The sequence below is a fragment of the Scyliorhinus torazame genome, chromosome 5 (genome assembly GCF_047496885.1).
Source record: "Scyliorhinus torazame isolate Kashiwa2021f chromosome 5, sScyTor2.1, whole genome shotgun sequence".
In the NCBI taxonomy this organism is placed as follows: domain Eukaryota; kingdom Metazoa; phylum Chordata; class Chondrichthyes; order Carcharhiniformes; family Scyliorhinidae; genus Scyliorhinus; species Scyliorhinus torazame.
In genome coordinates, this window is record NC_092711.1 from 212,822,965 (window position 1) to 212,842,375 (window position 19,411).

General features: G+C 48.4%; 1 protein-coding gene across 1 annotated transcript in view; it reads left to right on the forward strand.

Moving 5' to 3' along the window:
• Window positions 1-19,411, forward strand: part of LOC140420930 (sodium- and chloride-dependent neutral and basic amino acid transporter B(0+)-like) — a 242,665-nt gene that overhangs the window by 145,599 nt on the left and 77,655 nt on the right. The window contains exons 6-9 of the mRNA XM_072505092.1: window positions 4,215-4,347; window positions 9,713-9,853; window positions 11,726-11,954; window positions 17,469-17,594. Coding sequence (XP_072361193.1) covers window positions 4,215-4,347; window positions 9,713-9,853; window positions 11,726-11,954; window positions 17,469-17,594 — 629 coding nt within the window. The remainder of the gene's footprint in view (window positions 1-4,214; window positions 4,348-9,712; window positions 9,854-11,725; window positions 11,955-17,468; window positions 17,595-19,411) is intronic.

Sequence of the window (19,411 nt, forward strand, 5' to 3'; positions counted from 1 at the left end):
CTATGCTCCACCCTTAACCCCCCCCCCCCACCCTCCGCACTATCCCCCTCCACACCTCAGAACTTCTCAACGTGATGCCCAAAGGCTCGATCGCAAGCGCAAGCAACAGGCGGGACATAGGACACCCCTGCCTGTCCCCTCGATGTAGAGCAAAATACTCAGAATTCATACTATTCGTGCAGACACTTGCCCTTGGCTCCCTGTAAAGTAATTTTTCCCCATCCACAAATCACGGCCCAATCCCAAACCGCTCCAAAACCGCCATTAAATATCTCCACTCTATCCAGTCAAATGCCTTCTCGGCGTCCAGCGCCACTACTACCTCTGTCTCCCTCCCCTCCGCTGGTGTTATAACTACCTTCAGAACCCTCCTAATGTTTGAAGAAAACTGCCTTCCTCTTACAAACTCCGTCTGATCTTCCCCAATCACCTTCGGGAGGCACTCCTCCAACCTACCCGCCAACACCTTTGCATCTTAAGTGATATGGGCCTATAAGACCCACGCTCTGTTGGATCCTTGTCCTTCTTGAGCAACAAGGAGATCGATGCCTGCCTCAAAGCTTGTGGCAGCATCCCCTTCCCTGTCGCCTCCTCAAACATCCCCACCATCAGTGGCGCCAGCTTATCCGTAGATTTTTATGACACTCCACTAGAAACCAATCTGGCCCTGCTACTTTCCCCGACTGCATCCTCCCAATCGCATCCTTTATCTCTGCTCACCTATCACCCCCTCCAATGTGGTCCTATCCTCCTCTCCCAACCTCGTATATTCAAAACCATCCAGGAACTCCTGCATTCGCCGATCCTCTACTGGTGGTTCCGACCTCTCATTGAACTCCTCAAAAATTCGGAGCCACCACCAACTTCCGTGTTCCATCCCGAAACTGAACAATTTTCTTCACCGCTGCCTCCCTCCGAACTTGGCCTGCCAGCATGCCTTCTCTCCATACATGTCGACTTCCCCTTGCTTGCCTCAATTGGCGCACCGCTTTGTGGATGGCCGGTCAAAACTCACCTGCAACTCCTTCCTCTTTTCCAACAGTGTTGAATCCACATCCTCTGCAAACCTCCTGGCAACTTCCAACATCTCATATATTAATCTTTGTTGCTCTATCCTCTCCTCCTTATCCACCCTTGCCTTAAACAATATCACCTCCCCTCTCACCACTCCCTTCAAAGTTTCCTATCCCACCTCCTGCAAGACCTCACCTTACAATTAAACCGCACATATTCTTCAATCTCTTTTCCAGTCTTATCACAAAACCCTCGGTCCCCCAACAGCCCCACATCCAATCTCTGCACTGTTCTCTTCTCCAACATCATATCAACCCTGTGTGACCTCGATGTCGCAATTGCCAAATATTCCGAACCCTCGATCCCGGCCAACAGCGACTTCCCCACCACAAAAAAATCTATCCACGAATAGGCCTCATGAACTGAAGAGAAGAAAGAATGCTCCTGCTTCCCCAGGTGCAAGAACCTCCAAGGGCCTACTCCTCCCATTTCCACCGCCCAGCCAGTGCCTTCGCTCCCCCTACTGGGTAAGTGATCGCAATTTTGGCTTCTGCACCCATGTTCCAGTCTCCACCCACTATCAATTCATGTGAATCCAACTCGGGGATGGCCCCACAAACCTTCTTTACAAATGCTGCATCATCCCAGTTGGGACCATACACGCTTACCAACGCCATCAACCTCCCCTCCAATGCCCCTGTCACTGTTACATACCTACCACCCTGATCTGCCACAACTTTCTCCATTTGGAACCTCACTCTTTCATTCACCAGGACCTCAACCCACCCATGCCCTATTGTCAAAACCCGAATGAAACATCTGGAATGTGGGGCAGGAGAGGAAGGGGCTGGGTTCTGGGCGTGTGGTGGGGGGCGGGGTTAGTGCCAGGGGCACAGCACTGTCTATCACCCTGGCCGTCCTGAGGAGGTTGTGAAGTTTCTTCCTGCACTGCTGGCCAGTCCAGACAACGTTGACCACAGTGCTGACCGTCTCTGCCACCTGCGCCCTGGCAGGGCGAATGGCGGCACCTGGTAGCCTTCCTCCCGGGCCAAGGTACAGAGTCATCCGCCTCTCCTCCACCGCATCCAGGAGGGTCTCCAGCTCAGCTTCCCTGAACCGTGGTGCTGCTCTCCAACCAGCCATCTTGTTGGCTGGGACTGTGTTGTGTATGGGTGGGGGAATAGACTGTTTAAGTGCAGCTGTGACGTGTGAGCCTCATGTGCGCCTATCATGGGCCAGGTGAAGCCAGCGCCGTTTTGAATAGAACCGGTTGCATTTCACGTGGCGATGGTGCTAGCTCATTTAGAGTTGCTGAATCGATGCAGCTTTGCATCGTTTTTCCCGTCGTAAAACATCACTGTTCCCACGCCGGCGTCAGTACTTAGTCTCAGAATCTGAGAATCCAGCCCATGATGTGTCTCTCAAGGGAGACCCCTTCCTGATGCTAGGATCATCAATCAGACACTGAGTGCTTTTTTGGAGGTCCCACCACCCCTGTATCATGACCACTCCACTGGAGACGACATGTAACTCACAGAAGTTCACTTTTCGTGTTCTCCACATGATGATAGTTTCACCAACAGTGGTGGCAAGTCAAGACCTCTAAGTAATAATTAACTTAAGTGTCCATAGAATCCCTACAGTGCCGAAGGAGGCCATTCAGCCCATTGGGTCTGGAATAGCCCTCTGAAAGAACACCCTACCAAGGCCCATTCCCCATCCTATCCTCGCAACCCCACCTTTGGGGTGGGAGGATATTGGAGCACCCAAAGGAAATCCATGCAATTATGAAGAGACCATGAAAACTCCACCGAGGTACCCAATGCTGGAATTGAACCTGGATCCCTGGCACTCTGGGGGAGCAGTGCTAACCACTGTGCCATTCTGCCGCTGTCATTGGTGGACATATAGGCCGGAATTCGCTGATCCCACGCCGGATCGGAGAATCGCGCCACGCCGCTCCGACGCCGTCCCTCCGATTCTCCATGGCCGTGGGGTCACCGCCACGCCGGTTGGGGGCCGTTGAAAGCGCCCCCTCCCACCCCCGGCGATTCTCCGCGCCTCGACGGGCCGAGTGCCTGCCGAGTTCGGCCGAGTCCCGCCGGCGTAGGTTATGTATGGTCTTACCCGTCGGGACCTCGAAGTTCTGGCTGCGGGTGCCGTCCTGGTGGGGGTACGGACGGGGGGGGGATCGGACTCCAGGGGGGCCTCCAGGGTGGCCTGACCCGCGATCGGGGCCTACTGATCGGCGGGCGGGCTAATTCCGTGGGGGGGCCTATGTTCCTCCACGCTGGGCCTCTATAGGGCTCCGCCATATTGCCTGGGGGCCGGCACAGAGACGTGAACCCACACGCATACGCGGACTCGAGCCGGCCATGGCACGCATGTGCGGACCCGCACCTGCCGTGGTGCACCGGCTATCGAGCAGCAGACGCCACTCCGGCACCGTACTAGCCCCCCAGGAAGGGGTGAATACCTGGGCCTGGCAGCCCGTTGACGCCGGAGTGGCTCGCATCGCTTTTGATGCCGACGTCAGAACTTGGCCGCGGGATCAGAGAATCATAAATCCTCCCAGTAATACTGCTCCTCTCTCCACAGATGCTGACTGACCTGCTGAGTGTTTCAATTGTTTTCTCTTTTTATTTCAGATTTCCATCTACAATATTTTGCTTTTGTATTGTTTTTTGCTTGGGTGTGATCTAACGAAAAAAAGACAGAGCCTGTTATGGGCAGTATTAGAGGGCTTGAGTGGCTAGAACACCTCACTAGCAGCATTCTTTTTTTTTCCGGGCCTCAATGGGAACGCCCTGCCAACGCTGCACTCAGTCACATTCCTTACAGAAGAGATCGGGATGCCATTTTTAAATAGTGCCCCAATCTCCTGACCCCCCGACTCCCCGATCTACCCAATGCCGCAGCTCACCTTTTGGGGAGGCAGAATGTCCCCCTGGTGCGGACAAAATGTCACCTGGGCACCTTGTCACTGCCAGCCAACCAGGATGGCAGTGCCCAGTGGCCAACTGCCCAGGGGCCTCCGATCACCTGGGAGACTCCCAAGTGCTGTTATACCTGGTCCCATTTGTGGCGACCAATGCTGAATAATTCTCATCATCTTTCAGATCATGTATAATTGATTAAAACCTGAACTTTGAGTAATGAACAGTATCCTGACATGAGATGTTTTTTTTAATTTTATTTAGTCACGTGGCTTTGCGGCGTTCAAGTTCAATCGATGAGACTGGGGGCATTGTCTGGTATTTAGCTCTCTGCCTGCTTCTGTCCTGGATTATTGTTGGGGTAGCATTAGCTAAAGGAATCAAATCTTCAGGAAAGGTAACATGATTGGCGATGATTGGAGTCAAACCTAATGACAAAATAATAATCTCTGTAACAGCAAAACCCAAATTGAGAAGCCATTTGTAAAGTGGCCTGGTATATTTCATAGGCGATGTTAACAGTGACTGGGAGTGGGGAGATCCATAATTCATGAGCCCTGGAGGCCTGAATTGAATGTGAAGATTTTTCTCCTGAGTGACGGAACAACAGCTGATTAGATATTTTTCTGCACCCTAAATCTTGAATGCAATGTTGTACCATAACTTGTGGGGGATTTGAGCTGATAACAGCATTCCAAAGGCAATGGGACATCTTTGTGAATTTTGGGGTAACAATGCACCTCTAGAGCCAGTAAGATTTAAGGATTAAGAAAACATCTGGGGGTCAATTAAGATGGAGAGTGACAATTTCCCCTCACTTTGGACGGGGGACCCAGTGAAAATCCCATCGGTTGATCCGGTGTAATTCCCATCACAATCTACCCACCCACGTTTAGGGTTGGATTCTCCGTTCTGAAGAGTGATAAATCAGAAACAAATCAGATAGAGAAACAGAAATAAAGAAAGGGAGAGAAATATTATATGAAGAGAAAAAGAAGAAAAGAAAAGTAAGAAAACAAGAAAAGTTAAAAATTAGATTTTTAAATTTCTGAGAACAATTTATGACGAAGGGAGAGACTCCACAGTTAAAATTGTTTGATATCAGGGTCAGAAAGGTTCATTGGCCTTTTTAACAAATTAGTCACATTGTTATGAAGGTGTTTAATGAAATGATAATGAGGAAAATATCCCCTCATTTTGGGTGGGAAAACCAGTGAGAATCCTGTTGGTTGATCCGGTGTAATTCCCATCACAATCTACCCACCCACATTTAGGGTTGGATTCTCTGTTCTGGAGAGTAAGTTCTCCCGCCATCAGAAACCTGCTTTGTTGGCGCTAGGAACAGCACCCAGGTGCGCTTCCCTCTCCTTTATCATGCTAATGTATGTATGGAGGAGACATAGACAAATTCCTTCAAAATTCCTGTGTCGAAGCGCCTGCTCAAAATGGCTTCCTCTTTTTCACAGTAGAAAGCACTTAGCTGCTTTTGATGTGGCAGGAACTGTCAATCACAGCAAGAGTGTTGATAAAATTGTGGTTAGTATCAAAGCAGGGTAATGGAGATGCATCCAAATAGGGGCTGGTTTAGCACAGTGGGCTAAACAGCTTGCTTGTAATGCAGAACAATGCCAGCAGCGTGGGTTCAATTCCCGTACCAGCCTCCCCGAACAGGCACCGGAATGTGGCGACTAGGGGCTTTTCATAGTAACTTTATTGAAGCCTACTTGTGACAATAAGCGATTATTATTATTAAATATGAAGGGAAAGATTGATAAGTAATCGACCAAGTACCTGTCTCTGAACTAATGAAACTGTCAATCATTGGCTAGTGCAATGTATTGCTGTGTGAAATTGAATGGGAGTTTTGCATTTCAAAGGATTTCAATTTAGAGTACCCAATTTTATTTACCAATTAAGGGGCAATTTAATGTGACCAATCCACCTGCCCTGCAAATGTTTTTGGGTTGTGGGGGTGAGACACGGGGAATTTGTGCAAACTCCACATGGACATTGACCCTGGCCAGGATCGAATCCGGTGACACTTGTACAGCTGCTGCTTTAAACTCATTTATCTAAGGCAGCACATGTTAGTGAAGGGTAAGTGAAAATGCAGCGTTCTTCAGCTTTGAGTCAGGCATCTCTGATGGTGGGACTAATGGATATGATGAGGAGGTCGAATGGGAGAGACTGATGAGGGGGTCTGATGGGAGTGATTGATGTGGGGGTCTGATGGGAGTGATTGATGCGGGGGTCTGATGCGGGTGACTGATGAGGGGATCTGATGGGAGTGACTAATCGGGGGTCTGATGGGAGTGATTGATGAGGGGGTCTGATGGGTGTGATTGATGCAGGGGTCTGATGGGAGTGACTGATGAGGGGGTCTGATGGAGGTGATTGATGAGGGGGTTTGAGGAGGGGGTCTGATGGCAGTGATTGATGCGGGGGTCTGATGGGAGTGACAGATGAGGGGGTTTGATGGGAGTGACTGATGAGGGTGTTTGATGGGAGTGACTGATGAGGGGGTCTGATGGGAGTGACTGATGAGGGGGTTTGAGGAGGGGGTCTGATGGCAGTGATTGATGCGGGGGTCTGATGGGAGTGATTGATGTGGGGGTCTGATGGGAGTGATTGATGCAGGGGTCTGATGGGAGTGACTGATGAGGGGGTCTGATGGAGGTGATTGATGCGGGGGTCTGATGGGAGTGACTGATGAGGGGGTCTGATGGGAGTGACTGATGAGGGGGTTTGAGGAGGGGGTCTGATGGCAGTGATTGATGCGGGGGTCTGATGGGAGTGATTGATACGGGAGTCTGATGGGAGTCACTGATGAGGGGTCTGATGGGAGTGACTGATGAGGGGGTTTGATGGAGGTGACTGATGAACGGGTCTGATGGGAGTGACTAATGGGGGGTCTGATGGGAGTGATTGAAGTGGGAGTCTAATGGGAGTGACTGATGAGGGGGTCTGATGGGAGTGATTGATGATGGGGTCTGGTGGGAGTGATTGATGAGGGGGTCTGATGGGAGTGCCTAATGGGGAGTTATTCCTGTGCTGAGGAGGGAAGTTGCCCCTTCCTGTCACTGTGGGGGTGGCACAATTTGCATTTTGGAGGGCCCGTCCCATGGACTTTGGGGAGCACCTCAGTTATACACTAGCCCCCCCACTCCCCCCACCCCCCTCCCCGACCCACTTCGGAGTCTACCGCATAAGGGCCATGCACCAAAGCCCGCCCAGATGATTTCCCACTGTCGTGGTCGATACATAACAGAGGGGAGGTGAATTAGGCTTTCAGCCCATTAATCAAATTGAAATGGATACAAATTGGTGATTTGCATCCTCCCACCAGCATGTGGCAGGCTGATTCTGGCTTTGAACAGGCTGAGCATATTTACATATGTGAGTTTGGTTCATACTCTGCTACCATAATATGACAAAATTCTTCATTATGGTGGAGAGGGAAGAAGTCGACTCCGAAACTCTGGTCCTGGATCTAAATAAAGGCAACAATGAATGCATGAGGTACAAATAGGAAAGGACAGATTGAGGAATCTTACCAAAAGGTTCGACAGTAATTAAGTAACAGTTCATGGGCGGGATTCTCCATTTGCCGACTGCGAAATCGCAAAACACAATTGGGCGGAGAATAGCTTCCAACACCAAAATCGCGGTAGGCACCAGTTTAACACCGAATCGGGATGCTTCGGCACCCCGAAAATGGCTTAATGCTTCGCTTGCCGCGCGGGGTAAAAGTACAGTAGCGGGCCTGACACCCTATTCTCCAGGATCTCCGAGATTTACCGACTCTGATGGGTCGAGCTCCTGACGAGGTGGTTCATTTGTGCTCTCAAAAGTTGTGAACCTGGCATTGTAGCTGCTGAGCGAGAGAAAGAGGTGGTAGGAAATGGCATGCAGGCTGCGGTGTGAGGGTGGGCCCTGCCAGGGCTGGGGTAGGGGGGGAACAGGCTGGGCAGCTTCGGTCCACTCCTCCCTCCTTTCATCCCACAGCGTCAGTTGGCGTGGTCGTCTGTTCGCAGAGCCAGTTGATTGATCTCTGTGTCTATTCAGAACCGTGGATATGCAGTATCCCTTCTTAGTTCCCAAATAACAGAGATTAAGGCTGTGCTTTTTGGCAAAGTTTCGTTGATCGTTATTTGTCTGCTTTAGTGTCTGCTGGTAAGCTTAGGTCAGATTGATTGTCTTTAGCGAATACAGTGGTTGAGTTTAAAATACAATTACCAATGTTGGTTATTTCTTCAAATCATGATACACAGTACAAAATTACTGATTGATTTAAACAAAAGCAAAATGGCGATTTAGCAAAAGCAAGCAGCAAAGAAATAGGTTTCAGAAAGTGATAGATTGATTCCGGAATGGATTTTTCCACCCCACCAAGTGATTTTTAAGGAGATTATTATCTTAAAGTCCCGCCTTCTTTTCATCTCTGATTGGTTTTACCTAATTTATAATTCACTCAATTCAACCGAAGTGTCTATCTGTCAATTTTGAGAGAGATATGTATTGAAATAAGTTGGTGTGAATTTTTCATTCCATCGCCTGCCAATTTTCCAACTTATCCACAAATGCATCTAGACATGATTGGAGAAATACATTTTTTGCTCAGAAAGTATCACTCTAGCCTGGCTGTTTCCATAGAAATGGAACTGCCCATTCTTTCATACAATGAGGCCTTTCAGCCAGCTGACGTCACTTTTCCTCCAGTCTCTAGTAAATCTCAAGCAAATTGCAAAATGTTCCCAGCTATTCGGCTTTCCTCACTCTCATGGTTAATATGATGTAGTTAATTACTTTTAATGAGTTATTTTATCTATATCATCTACAGCTAACTAGATAGCCAATTTCTATCATGAACCCATGAAATTCACTATCACAGAAGGCTGTGCAGGTCAATTTACTGAATGTATTCAATAAAGAGATAGATAATGGGGTAAATTTTCTACTGGCTGAGTTTTTAGTTCTGCTGGCAGCACACCCCCACCAGCGGTATCCCACTGGTGAGGGGTGGCTACACTGGGAAATTCCATTGGAGAGCGGCGAACGGAAAATTCCAGTGCCAGCGAGAAATACTTGGCTGGTGAGACGGAGAATTCACCCCAATATTTTAGATTTTAATGACATCAAGGGCTATGGAGAGAAAGCAGAAATATGGCAATAAGATATAGGATTAGCCATGATCATATTGAATGGCAGAGCAGGCTCAAAGGGCCGATTGACTTACACATGCTCCTAGTTTTAAATTCAAGTTATGTATGTAATTCAATGTTAAATATGCTTTCAAGGAAAGTTTCATGGAATTCCTACAGCGCAGAAGGAGGCCATTTGGCCCATCGGGTCTGCACCAACTCTCTGAAACAGCACTCTACCTAGGCCCATGCTTCCACCCTATCCCTGTACCCCCACCTAATCCTTTGGACACTAGGGGTAATTTAACATGGCCCCAATCCACCTAACCTGCACATCTTTGGACTGTGGGAGGAAACTGGAGCATCCGGAGGACACCCACGCAGATATGGGGAGAACGTACAAACTCCACACAATCATCCAAAGCAGGAATTGAACCCGGGTCCCTGGCACCGTGAGGCAGCAGTGCTAACTACTGTGCCAACGTGCCTTCAGAAGTTATTGTTCCTCCAATTATTTATGATAGATTCTCTGCTTTATTAGTTTGTCATTCAGTTGGATTCAATACAGTTAATGTTGTATCAGCAATGCAGGAAAATCTAACAATTTACTCTCCATGTCAGGTGGTTTATTTCACTGCGACATTCCCTTATTTGGTTCTGATCATCCTCCTGATCCGAGGAATTACTCTGGAGGGAGCCTTTAAAGGAATTCAATACTACATTGGAAACCAGTCAAACATCACTAAGTTGGGAGATGCGGAGGTAAGCACACCAGGATAATCCATAGAACTCCAACTGCATCCTTCAGTCATTTTGCTTCACGTTTCACTTTTATTTATGTTCCTCATTTATGACAGGTTCAAGGTAAAAGCTGTGTTGTTTTGCATTGTTAACCTGAGGGGAAACTAATTTCAGTCATTGCATATTATTAGATGGAGTGAGAAGGAAGTTAAACCTGAAACCTAGCAATAAAAGTTCATTATTTTAATTTGTACTGCTTAGCATTTGGATATTTGCAGATGGAATGGAATAAGAAAGCAGAAATGGACTGAAATTGGATGAAATGACGGGATGATATTTCATGGGAGATAATAGAATTGGAAGGGACAGGGCAGAATATAACAACATACAATGTCTCCCATTTCTTTTTAGCAGCTTGTAAACAATCCACTAATAAAATTGTTGGATAAATATGTAAATATCTTATCAATCCATGTGGGAGGTCACAAAGTAACAAATAAGTCCCCAATAAATATTTTACAAACAATTATAAAAGATGTGATAACAGGCACTTAGAAAATATCAGCGGGATTAGACAAAATCAACATGGATTTATAAAAGGGAAGTCATGTTTGACAAACCGATTGAAGTTTTTTGAGGACATAATTAGTAGAATAGACATGGGTGAACTTGTGGATGTGGTGCATTTGGATTTTCAAAAGTCCCACATAACTGAAGCAGATTGGCAGAGTTTTATTTAAATAGTGAAACAAAAACAGAAAATACTGGACAGCAGGTCTGTGGAGTTAGAAAGGAGCTAACGTTTCGAGTCTAGATTACTTTTTGTTAAAGCCGATAGGTTGGCATACAAACGGTCCTCGTACCAGTCACTGAAAACAAGCATGCAGGTATGGCAAGCAGTTTGGCAGGCAAATGGCATGTTGGTTTTCATGCAAGAGGACGAGTACAGGAGCAAGAATGTCTTATTGCAGCTGTACAAGGCCTTGATATGACCACACATGGAGTATGTGCTGTTTTGGTCTCCGACTCAACGAAAGGATATATTTGCTACAGAGGAGTACAGCAAAGGATCACCAGACTGATTCCTGAGATGGCAAGATTGTCATACAGGGAAAAATTGAGTAGGCTGGGCCCGTATTCACTGTAAATTAGAAGAATGAGAGGGGATCTAATTGAAACATTTAAAACTCTGACAGGGCTGGGCAAACTTGATGCAGGGATGTTGTTTCCTGAGGCTGAGGGGTCTAGAACAAGCAGTCACAGTCTCAGAAAATGGGATAAGCCATTAGGACTGAAATGAGAAGAAACCTCTTCTCTCAGAGGGTGTGAACCTGTGGAATTCTCTACCACAGAAGGGTGTGGAGGCCAAGTCACTGAGTATATTTAAGAAGGAAATATATTTCTAGATACTAAATGTGTCAAGAGGTATGGGGAGAGCACAGGAGTATGATACTCAGAGGATCAGCCATGAGCATATGGAATGATGGAGCAGGCTCTAAGAACCAAATGGCCTATTCATGTAACCAATTTTCTATGCTGCTATGTTTCTAATTTATTGGCATTGTTAACATTAATAAAACTCTGATGGACTTCTGCTGCACCTTAAATTTATGCTGCTTTCACGAAAGGTGATCCTAATTAAATCAAACCATAAGTGGCTTAAAAATTTAGCAGCACAAAGCATTTGAGCTCCTCAGTAGACAGGGAGACAGAATGAATGTCTAACTATTGAAGGAAGACTCCATTGGCTAAAGGGAGTTTCATTCAGTCAGCATTGAGCTTTTGTGATGATTCCCATATGTTTCTCATACTTATTGCAGTTTTATCTGTCCCAATTTAGCAAACTCATGTTAAAGTTCTTACAACGGATTAATGCCACCTTCTATTTCCCAGGTCTGGAAAGATGCTGCAACACAGATTTTTTTTTCACTGTCAGTCGGTTGGGGAGGTATAGCAGCCCTGTCATCCTACAACAGGTTCCACAATAACTGTTATGCAGATACCATCATTGTCTGTGTTATTAATTGTGCTACGAGTGTGTTTGCTGGATTTGCCATCTTCTCCATCCTGGGACACATGGCTCATGTACAAAACAAGCTTGTTCCAGAGATTGCACAGTCAGGTAAAAGCAAAGTCAATCTTATTGAGCATGATCTAAAGGAAAAATTTCTAAGTGTGGTAGCGAGCGGGAAATGCCGGGTGTTTCTCGAAGGCCAACTCAGTGAGGCCATTACCTCACTGTCCTACGGGCTTCATACCGCAAATGACTGTTGTGCTGGCTGATTCACTGAGACCCCGCCTGGCAGCTCCCCGCTAACGTGGAGGAACAGCAATTTAACTGATCCCACAGGGCAAAGCCCAGACAGCATTCAGCCATGCCACCATGCATACCAGCTCCACAATTCGGGGATGCCGCCCTTGCAAGACTAATGGACGCAATAGAATCCATCCCTCGAGTGGCTCGTAGGGTCAGCCAGTGCAGCCTGGGATAAAGTGGCAGCAACCGACAGCGTCTGGAGTGTGACAAGGAGGACTGCCACCCAGTGCCGCAAGAAGGTCAACGACAGAGGCCGCACAGGTATATTGGCACAGGAGAGGCTGGCCCACAACAGACGGGAGAGGGGGTGGCCGAGGACAGATCGGTCACTAATATTGAGATTGGCCTATGCCGCAGAGGTGAGAATCCACCGGCCCCCATCCAGATGTCATGTGACAGATGAGTTGTTCATATCAGGATGATGATCCTTCCCTCTCACTGACCACATGTCCATTCTCATGCAAGATCGCAATCCAGCATTGCTGGCCCATCCGGTGCCCCCCTCCCTAAGTTTCCCCTAGAGAATACCTTGGAGGAAAACTCCGTGGATGACACCATCGATGCATCATGGCTGGCACTATCGATGCATCACGGCTGGCATCCTCACCCTCCACCAGCACAGAGACACACACACCTCCATGGGAGAAAGTACTGGACAGGCTTCCGGGGCACAATCTGATGAATACCATACGGGAGCAGATGCATATCAGGTGGCGGCAAGAACGGCGAGGGGAGACAGCAGTCAGAGGTCTGCAAGATCCCAGGATGCACCTGAGGCAGATGCTGAGCTTCTGGGCCAGGCTATCCCGGAGCTGATGCAGTTGATAGGGATGTCAGCGACACACCAGCGGGTCCATAACCAATTGGAGGAGTCCCAAAGGCTACGGGCACAGGAGGTTGTGGCAACAATGCGTGGCACCAAGGCCAACACGGCCAAGGTGACAGTCACATTGGCGAGCCTGGAATAGGACGTCAGCAGCATAAGTGATGGTGTCCAAGACGTTGCTCAATCAGTGACAGCCATGGCTAAATGCCAAAGCAGCATGACCGAATCGCTGGGGGATGTGCCCCTCATGCAGGTGGACCTTTCCAAGGTGCTGTGGAGAATATCCCAGCCACTGGGGGGCATGTCCCTCTCTCAGATAGTCCTTGCCGGGGCACTGCAGGTCATGTCCCACTCTCAGCTGGGCAGCGGGAGACACTCCAGAGCATGTCCAGGTCGCTGAGAACTGCATCCCAGCGGCAGGTGAACATTGGCCAGGCACTTGTTATGGGCCAGGGTTTAGAAAACTCCAAAGTATATCATGGAATTCACCTGACCTGCAACTGTTCATTAATTTTGGTGACGAGGAGCACAAGGGCCTACTTTTCAGGTGTTATTCAACAGAGGCCTTGAGCACTTTTAAACAAAATGAAGTTTATTCTACGAATTCAGTTAACATTTTATAAACACACACAGTAAGCATTTTATCAACGACAAACATAAACATCCCACACAGCTACATTAGTCTATATTTAACCCTTAATAACTTCCCTTTACTGGTTCAATCAAGTAACAACATCCATAAACCAGACCAGCCTTTTACCATAAAACAGTAGGTTTTCATTCCTTCCAGAAAGCAGTTATTACTTATAAATTATCAAGTTATCTGGAGACACCTTTTAACATGCAGAGAGAGAGAGACACATACACAAGACTTCTCAGTCTTTATCCAGCTTCCAAATGTGCAAACAAAAGTAAAACCCAGAGCCACAAACAGCTCACAGCTCAAAAATAAAACGAAAACCCAGAGCCACAGCCCAGCTCCACCCACACAATGACATCACTGAAGCCATGTGATAAGAGAACCCATTTATTAAAGGGACACCCACATGACACACTGCAGAGCATTTCCCACTCATAAAGGGGCATCGCTGAGAGCATCATGGTGCAGACATTGGGGAGCCGCCAGGGCTGACAGAGTCAGATGACTTGGGCATCCAGAGCTCAATCCAGCGGCCCCTCCATCCCAAAGTGACCCCAGGGTCCGTTCAGAAGGAGGGAGAGTTGGAGGCTGACCCGAAGCCTCCCGACCGAGTGACGACAGTGGGCACCAGCACTCCCGTCTCCACACCCCCTGACAATGGCGCGTCTCGGGGTCAGTGTGCGGAATAGGGTGGTACGGCAAGGCGTGTGCATCAAAAGCCACAGGATGCATTAAGCAGCAGGCTACCCCAACCTTTCAGGTGAAAGCTGGGGAAACAGGTAAATGTAGGGGTGGTGCACAGTGGGCTAAACACATTGAAAATCACTGCGAGGGCACTGGGGGACAGGGAGGACACAATTATTGGTAGCTAGGGACAGTTGGGGGCCACGATAGTCCACCATTAAACCACCTGAGACATGTGAAGTTTTTGCCAGGTTATTCCACACCGCGGGCCAGCCTGAACCCCCCCCCCCCCCCCCCCACCCCACCCCCAGTGGCACTCTCCCCGGCCCAGCCACCTGGGCTCCTGACAACTAGACTTGCCCACCCACATCCCCCCCGCCCCCACCCCAAGGCATACCTTGGTGCACGTGGTGGGTGTGAACTCGCGGTCAGCAGACAAACTGGAGTCAGATTATGCCATAGCTAGAGGAACACCAAAGCTCCACTCACAACAGGTTATCATCACCCTTCTGCCTTGTGGACCCGCTGACAGTGCCGACACAGGCCCATCACCCTGGAGTAATGTGACACAGATCCTGGGAGGGTGGAACTGGGCGATCACGAGGGGGGAGGTGGATAATGGGTTGGTGGGTGGCACAGGTGCCACACCGTCTCCTTGCGGAGGCGTTGCCGTCTGCAGCACATGCTGTCTGTCATCTTTCGAAAGATCAGTGATGGCTGTGCATCTTGGGGCATCGCTGGCCTTCCTCCTCTGTGTCCCTCCCTGGCCTGATGGGTGAGCCCCCACACTGTGGGGCGGGGCCCTACACATGGGCCACTATCTAGAGCCTCTGCCGACATTCTTGTCACCACCTTCTCTGACATCTGGTCGTCTAGTCTGCCACCAGCACCGCAAGGGCAGCCTCTGTGGGGCACACAATATCACCCATAATGAAATATCTGTAAGGAATTGGACAGGTGAATGACAATCAGCTAAGGCTTCCACTTCGGTGCCCTCAGGTCCCCCATGCCCCCCCGACCCTCACATCCCCTGCCGTGCCTCAGGATGCCATCCGAGATGTCCTGCACATGCACCCGCAGCCACAGAAGGAGCTCCTAGGCACTAAACCCCAGACTCTATTCCCCAGACATCCACTAGAATCATTACCTGGATCAGACCCCGGTCCACACACCCACCCTCTGCCCGCATGTCACCAGTTCTGTGGCCCAGCTCTTGGCTGTTTGAATGTTGGTTGCTCTCTCTGTGGTGTTGAAGGCTCCGGAGTTCAGGCAAAGTGTCCAGGCCTCACAACCTGATTGAGATGCTGGACAGGAACAATTGCCTGCTTTATGGCACACCGACCCATAGGAATCCAATTGGGTACATTTTAGTTCAATAACAGTTCCATCAGACAAAAGACAAAGCAAAATTCAGAACAAACAGTAAGAAAATTAAACCTCCTACATCTAAGCCAGTGCTTGCTCACCCTTTTCACCTCTCCACCGGCCCCACTGGCTGGTGGAAGTAGCGGGGGGGCCAGGAGGTGGGCCTTGGGGTCGGGGTCATATGGATGTCCCCCCAGGCCACCCCCCTAGGTACCCTCTACCCTAACCAACCCATCAATGGGATGGGAGTGCTCCAGCGCAACCAGTGCCATTTTGTTTGCTATGATGAGTGTGTTTGAGGAGTGGAGTGCTAATATGCGTCTGCAGCTTGTCAGCCTCTTGAGTGCCAATCCCTTCCCCTGCGAATCCAACACCATTTTTCATTGTCATCGCTCGTGTTGCACATGGCTCCGATGCTAGCTCATTAATGGTTCCGGAATTGCTCACCAATGGTGACCCATCCCCCTAACCGAGTTGCCTCCCCCCCCCCCTCAACCGATGGGGCCGCAGCCCAGTGCCTCTGGGATGACCGCCCCATTTTGAAAATGTCTACTCACCTCCTCGTAACCCCACAGCAGCCATTGCTGCAGCTTCATGTTTTTAAATAAGTGTACCGCGTGACCGCTCACGCCCGCGTGACCGCTCGCTGGAGAGGTGGTTAGATCATGGGAGGCCATTCGATAGGGGGTACATCCCGTTAGTGGTACAGTGTTTGACCTTAATTGGTAATTATTGGTTTCTCACCACGTCACGGTGGGAACCAGATCTCACCAACAGGAGCGATTAGCGTCCTGCGTGTTTCCCAATTTCGGCCTCTCCCGCGATCTAACTGGCCTGCCTGTATTCGCGCCCAATCCAATGGGGCCGGGAGATCGCGGAAACTATCTTCTGTTCAAATATTTCCAAAATTTTAAAATAAATCTTTCCTTGCTCAACAGTTTTAACCATCCCACTCTGTTGACACAATCTGCATCCACTGGTTTTGAGCTGGTTTTGAACTGGAGATATTTTAACACAAAGGTGCTAAATTTGAAACAATCACAGCACTAACTGTCAATCTATTTGTACTTCACAATAATGGGACTGACATTCCCTCACTGCTGACTGTAAGAGTCCTACTTGAAAAGAATTTAGCTATTCTCCATCCTGGTCCTTGTGGGCAAAGGTCGTCAAGCACAAAACTATGTCATGGGAGTGTCCCTTTAAGAAATGTTTTGTCTTATCAAATGGCTTCAGTTATGTCATTGTGTGGGTGGAGCTGGGCAATGGCTCTGAGTTTTACTTCCACTTTTGAGCTGTTGTGTGGCTCTGTGTTTTCCTGCTTCCGTTTTCACATTTGGAAGCTGGATTCAGACAGAGACATCTTGTCTTCTCTCTCTCTCTCTCTCTCTGCATGTTAAAAGGTCATGTGATAAGACAAAACATTTCTTCAAGGGACATTCCCATGACAACAGCATTGAATTAGTAACATTAATCGGAGGGACTCCAGGACAGGTGGACAATGCGAAAATGTTCCACTACTGCAAGCTCTTCTGGGGGTGGGACAGAGGCACATTGTTGGGATAGGATAGAGGGATAACTCTGCAGATAACTGTGATAAATACTGGAGTTTTCTCCAATCTGCATCACTGACATCACTCACCCTGATGGAAAGAAACCATAAGGTCTCAGGATGAACACACAAATTAGATACTTTTCTGACAGTCTGAATTCTAAAGTAATTAATAAGTTTTAAATAAATGACATTAGTTTACAGTATCTTCCTCTTCAGCGTAATTAATTGCACCATTTTAATCCATTGTAGGTTTTGGTTTGGCTTTCATTGCCTACCCAGAGGCTCTTACACAGTTGCCAGCGGCACCTTTCTGGTCCATTTTATTTTTCTTCATGCTGATCACTCTGGGAATCGACAGTCAGTTTGCATTAACAGGTAAGAATGCCATTACTTCTAACTAACATGGGCAAATTTTTCATTTTTGAGACTGTGTGGTGGTGGGCGGCTCCAGTGACACATTTCCCACTGGCCAGAATTTCAGGATCGCGCGCCAGATTCTGCGCTTGGAACCGCATTAACTATGCATAGGCCGGTTCCCTCCAAATGTCCTGGTGGGGCGGCTACTGATTTATCTACCTGCCATCAGCTGACCGGCTTAAAGGTCCCAGAACCATATCTAAATATCAGTCCAGCACAGTCATATTACTCTTTCCAGCCCAGCTGACCTCACCAGACCTTGCCAGCTGTCAACAACCCAGATTAAAGAGACGAGCATTCTCAAGAAATCTGTTCCTCAATTTAACCATCCTCCAGCTGAACCAATCACTCATGAGGCGTCGATGCCAAACTTAGACCTCTACCCATTGCATCTGGACTCTTCATCCATCACCTTCCAGTAAACAATGTCCCCTTGACCCCTTGTTTTGAACTTTTCATGCAACTTGTCGGGGTCAAGCTTCCCTCCCCTCAGGCTTCATCCTGCCATCCATTGTTCTGTCTTCTTCACCCACCTCGTTGCCTATCTGCCTACTATCATGAGTCCTTGCACCTCCTCACCCTCTTGCACAGGTTTCCTTGCCACATTGCCCACTTGATTTTGTCAGGCCAAGCACCTCCCCCCCTCAAATCACTCTCCCCCCCCCCCCCCCCCCACCCCCCCCCCCCCCCCCCCCCGCCTCCTCGCCCCCCACCACTGAAGTCCCACAGCACAGTGCTGTCCAGCTAGATTCCAGATCTATACTAGTGTGTGCCAGCAGGGGAAAGGAAACCCTTGCGCACCCCAACTCCAGGTGCTGTGTGAACGACTCAGTGACTCAGGAGGGTCCATAGGTCCAGCATCACGGTTCTGTCCATGAAGACGAGCTTGGTATAAGGATGGAGGTCAATAACCAGTCTGCCCCAGCAGAGTGATGAACAGTGCATCAGAAGCAGCACAACACAATGGCAGAAATGTTGCGCTCAACTCAAAGTCTGTTGTGAACTGAGGAACGCTTGTACATGTCACTCTTTATCAGTCTGGTTTTAGACCATCATAATTTCACTCTGATGTGACCCAAGATTAGAACCCTGAAGGGATGCCAATGGGCAACTACTTTAATGAGCATTCATGAGATGCAAATGGAAATCACACCACCACGCAGCAGGAAGACAGACGTGCCATGAACCGTCATTGGGAGAATTGCAATGTGATTTTACACCAGCGGGTTTCCGAATGTTTGCCTCCGGCTAGATTCTCCACATCTGCCCGCTACTAAGCCTATTGGGGACAAGCTGGGAGAATTCCAGCCCACATTTCTTTCTGTACCTGTCCCTGACATTTTACTGATCTATGTACATGGGCCCCTTAATTTCCTTTGACTGCCATTGTTTCTAGTTTTTCACCAATTGAAAGCACACTGTTTTACCCCTTTTGGGTCCAAAGTGAATGACCTCACACTTGCTGACATTGAAGGCTGTTTGCCACAGGTTGGCCACTTAATTGCTTCTTACTTTTATGCTTCCATTTACATTACTGAAAACCACACAAAGATATGTAGCATTTTAAGTAATGTCCCCTACCTTTGTGTCATTGACAAACTTGTATATGCGGCTTTCTTTCCAGGTCATTAATAAATATGATGGATAGTTGAGATCCCAGCACAGAATCATAAGACGCATCAGCAGTCACACGCTGCCAATTAGGGATCATCCCATAATACCTATGCTCCTCTACCACTCAATCCATTTCTTAGCCAGGCCAATAATTTAAAATT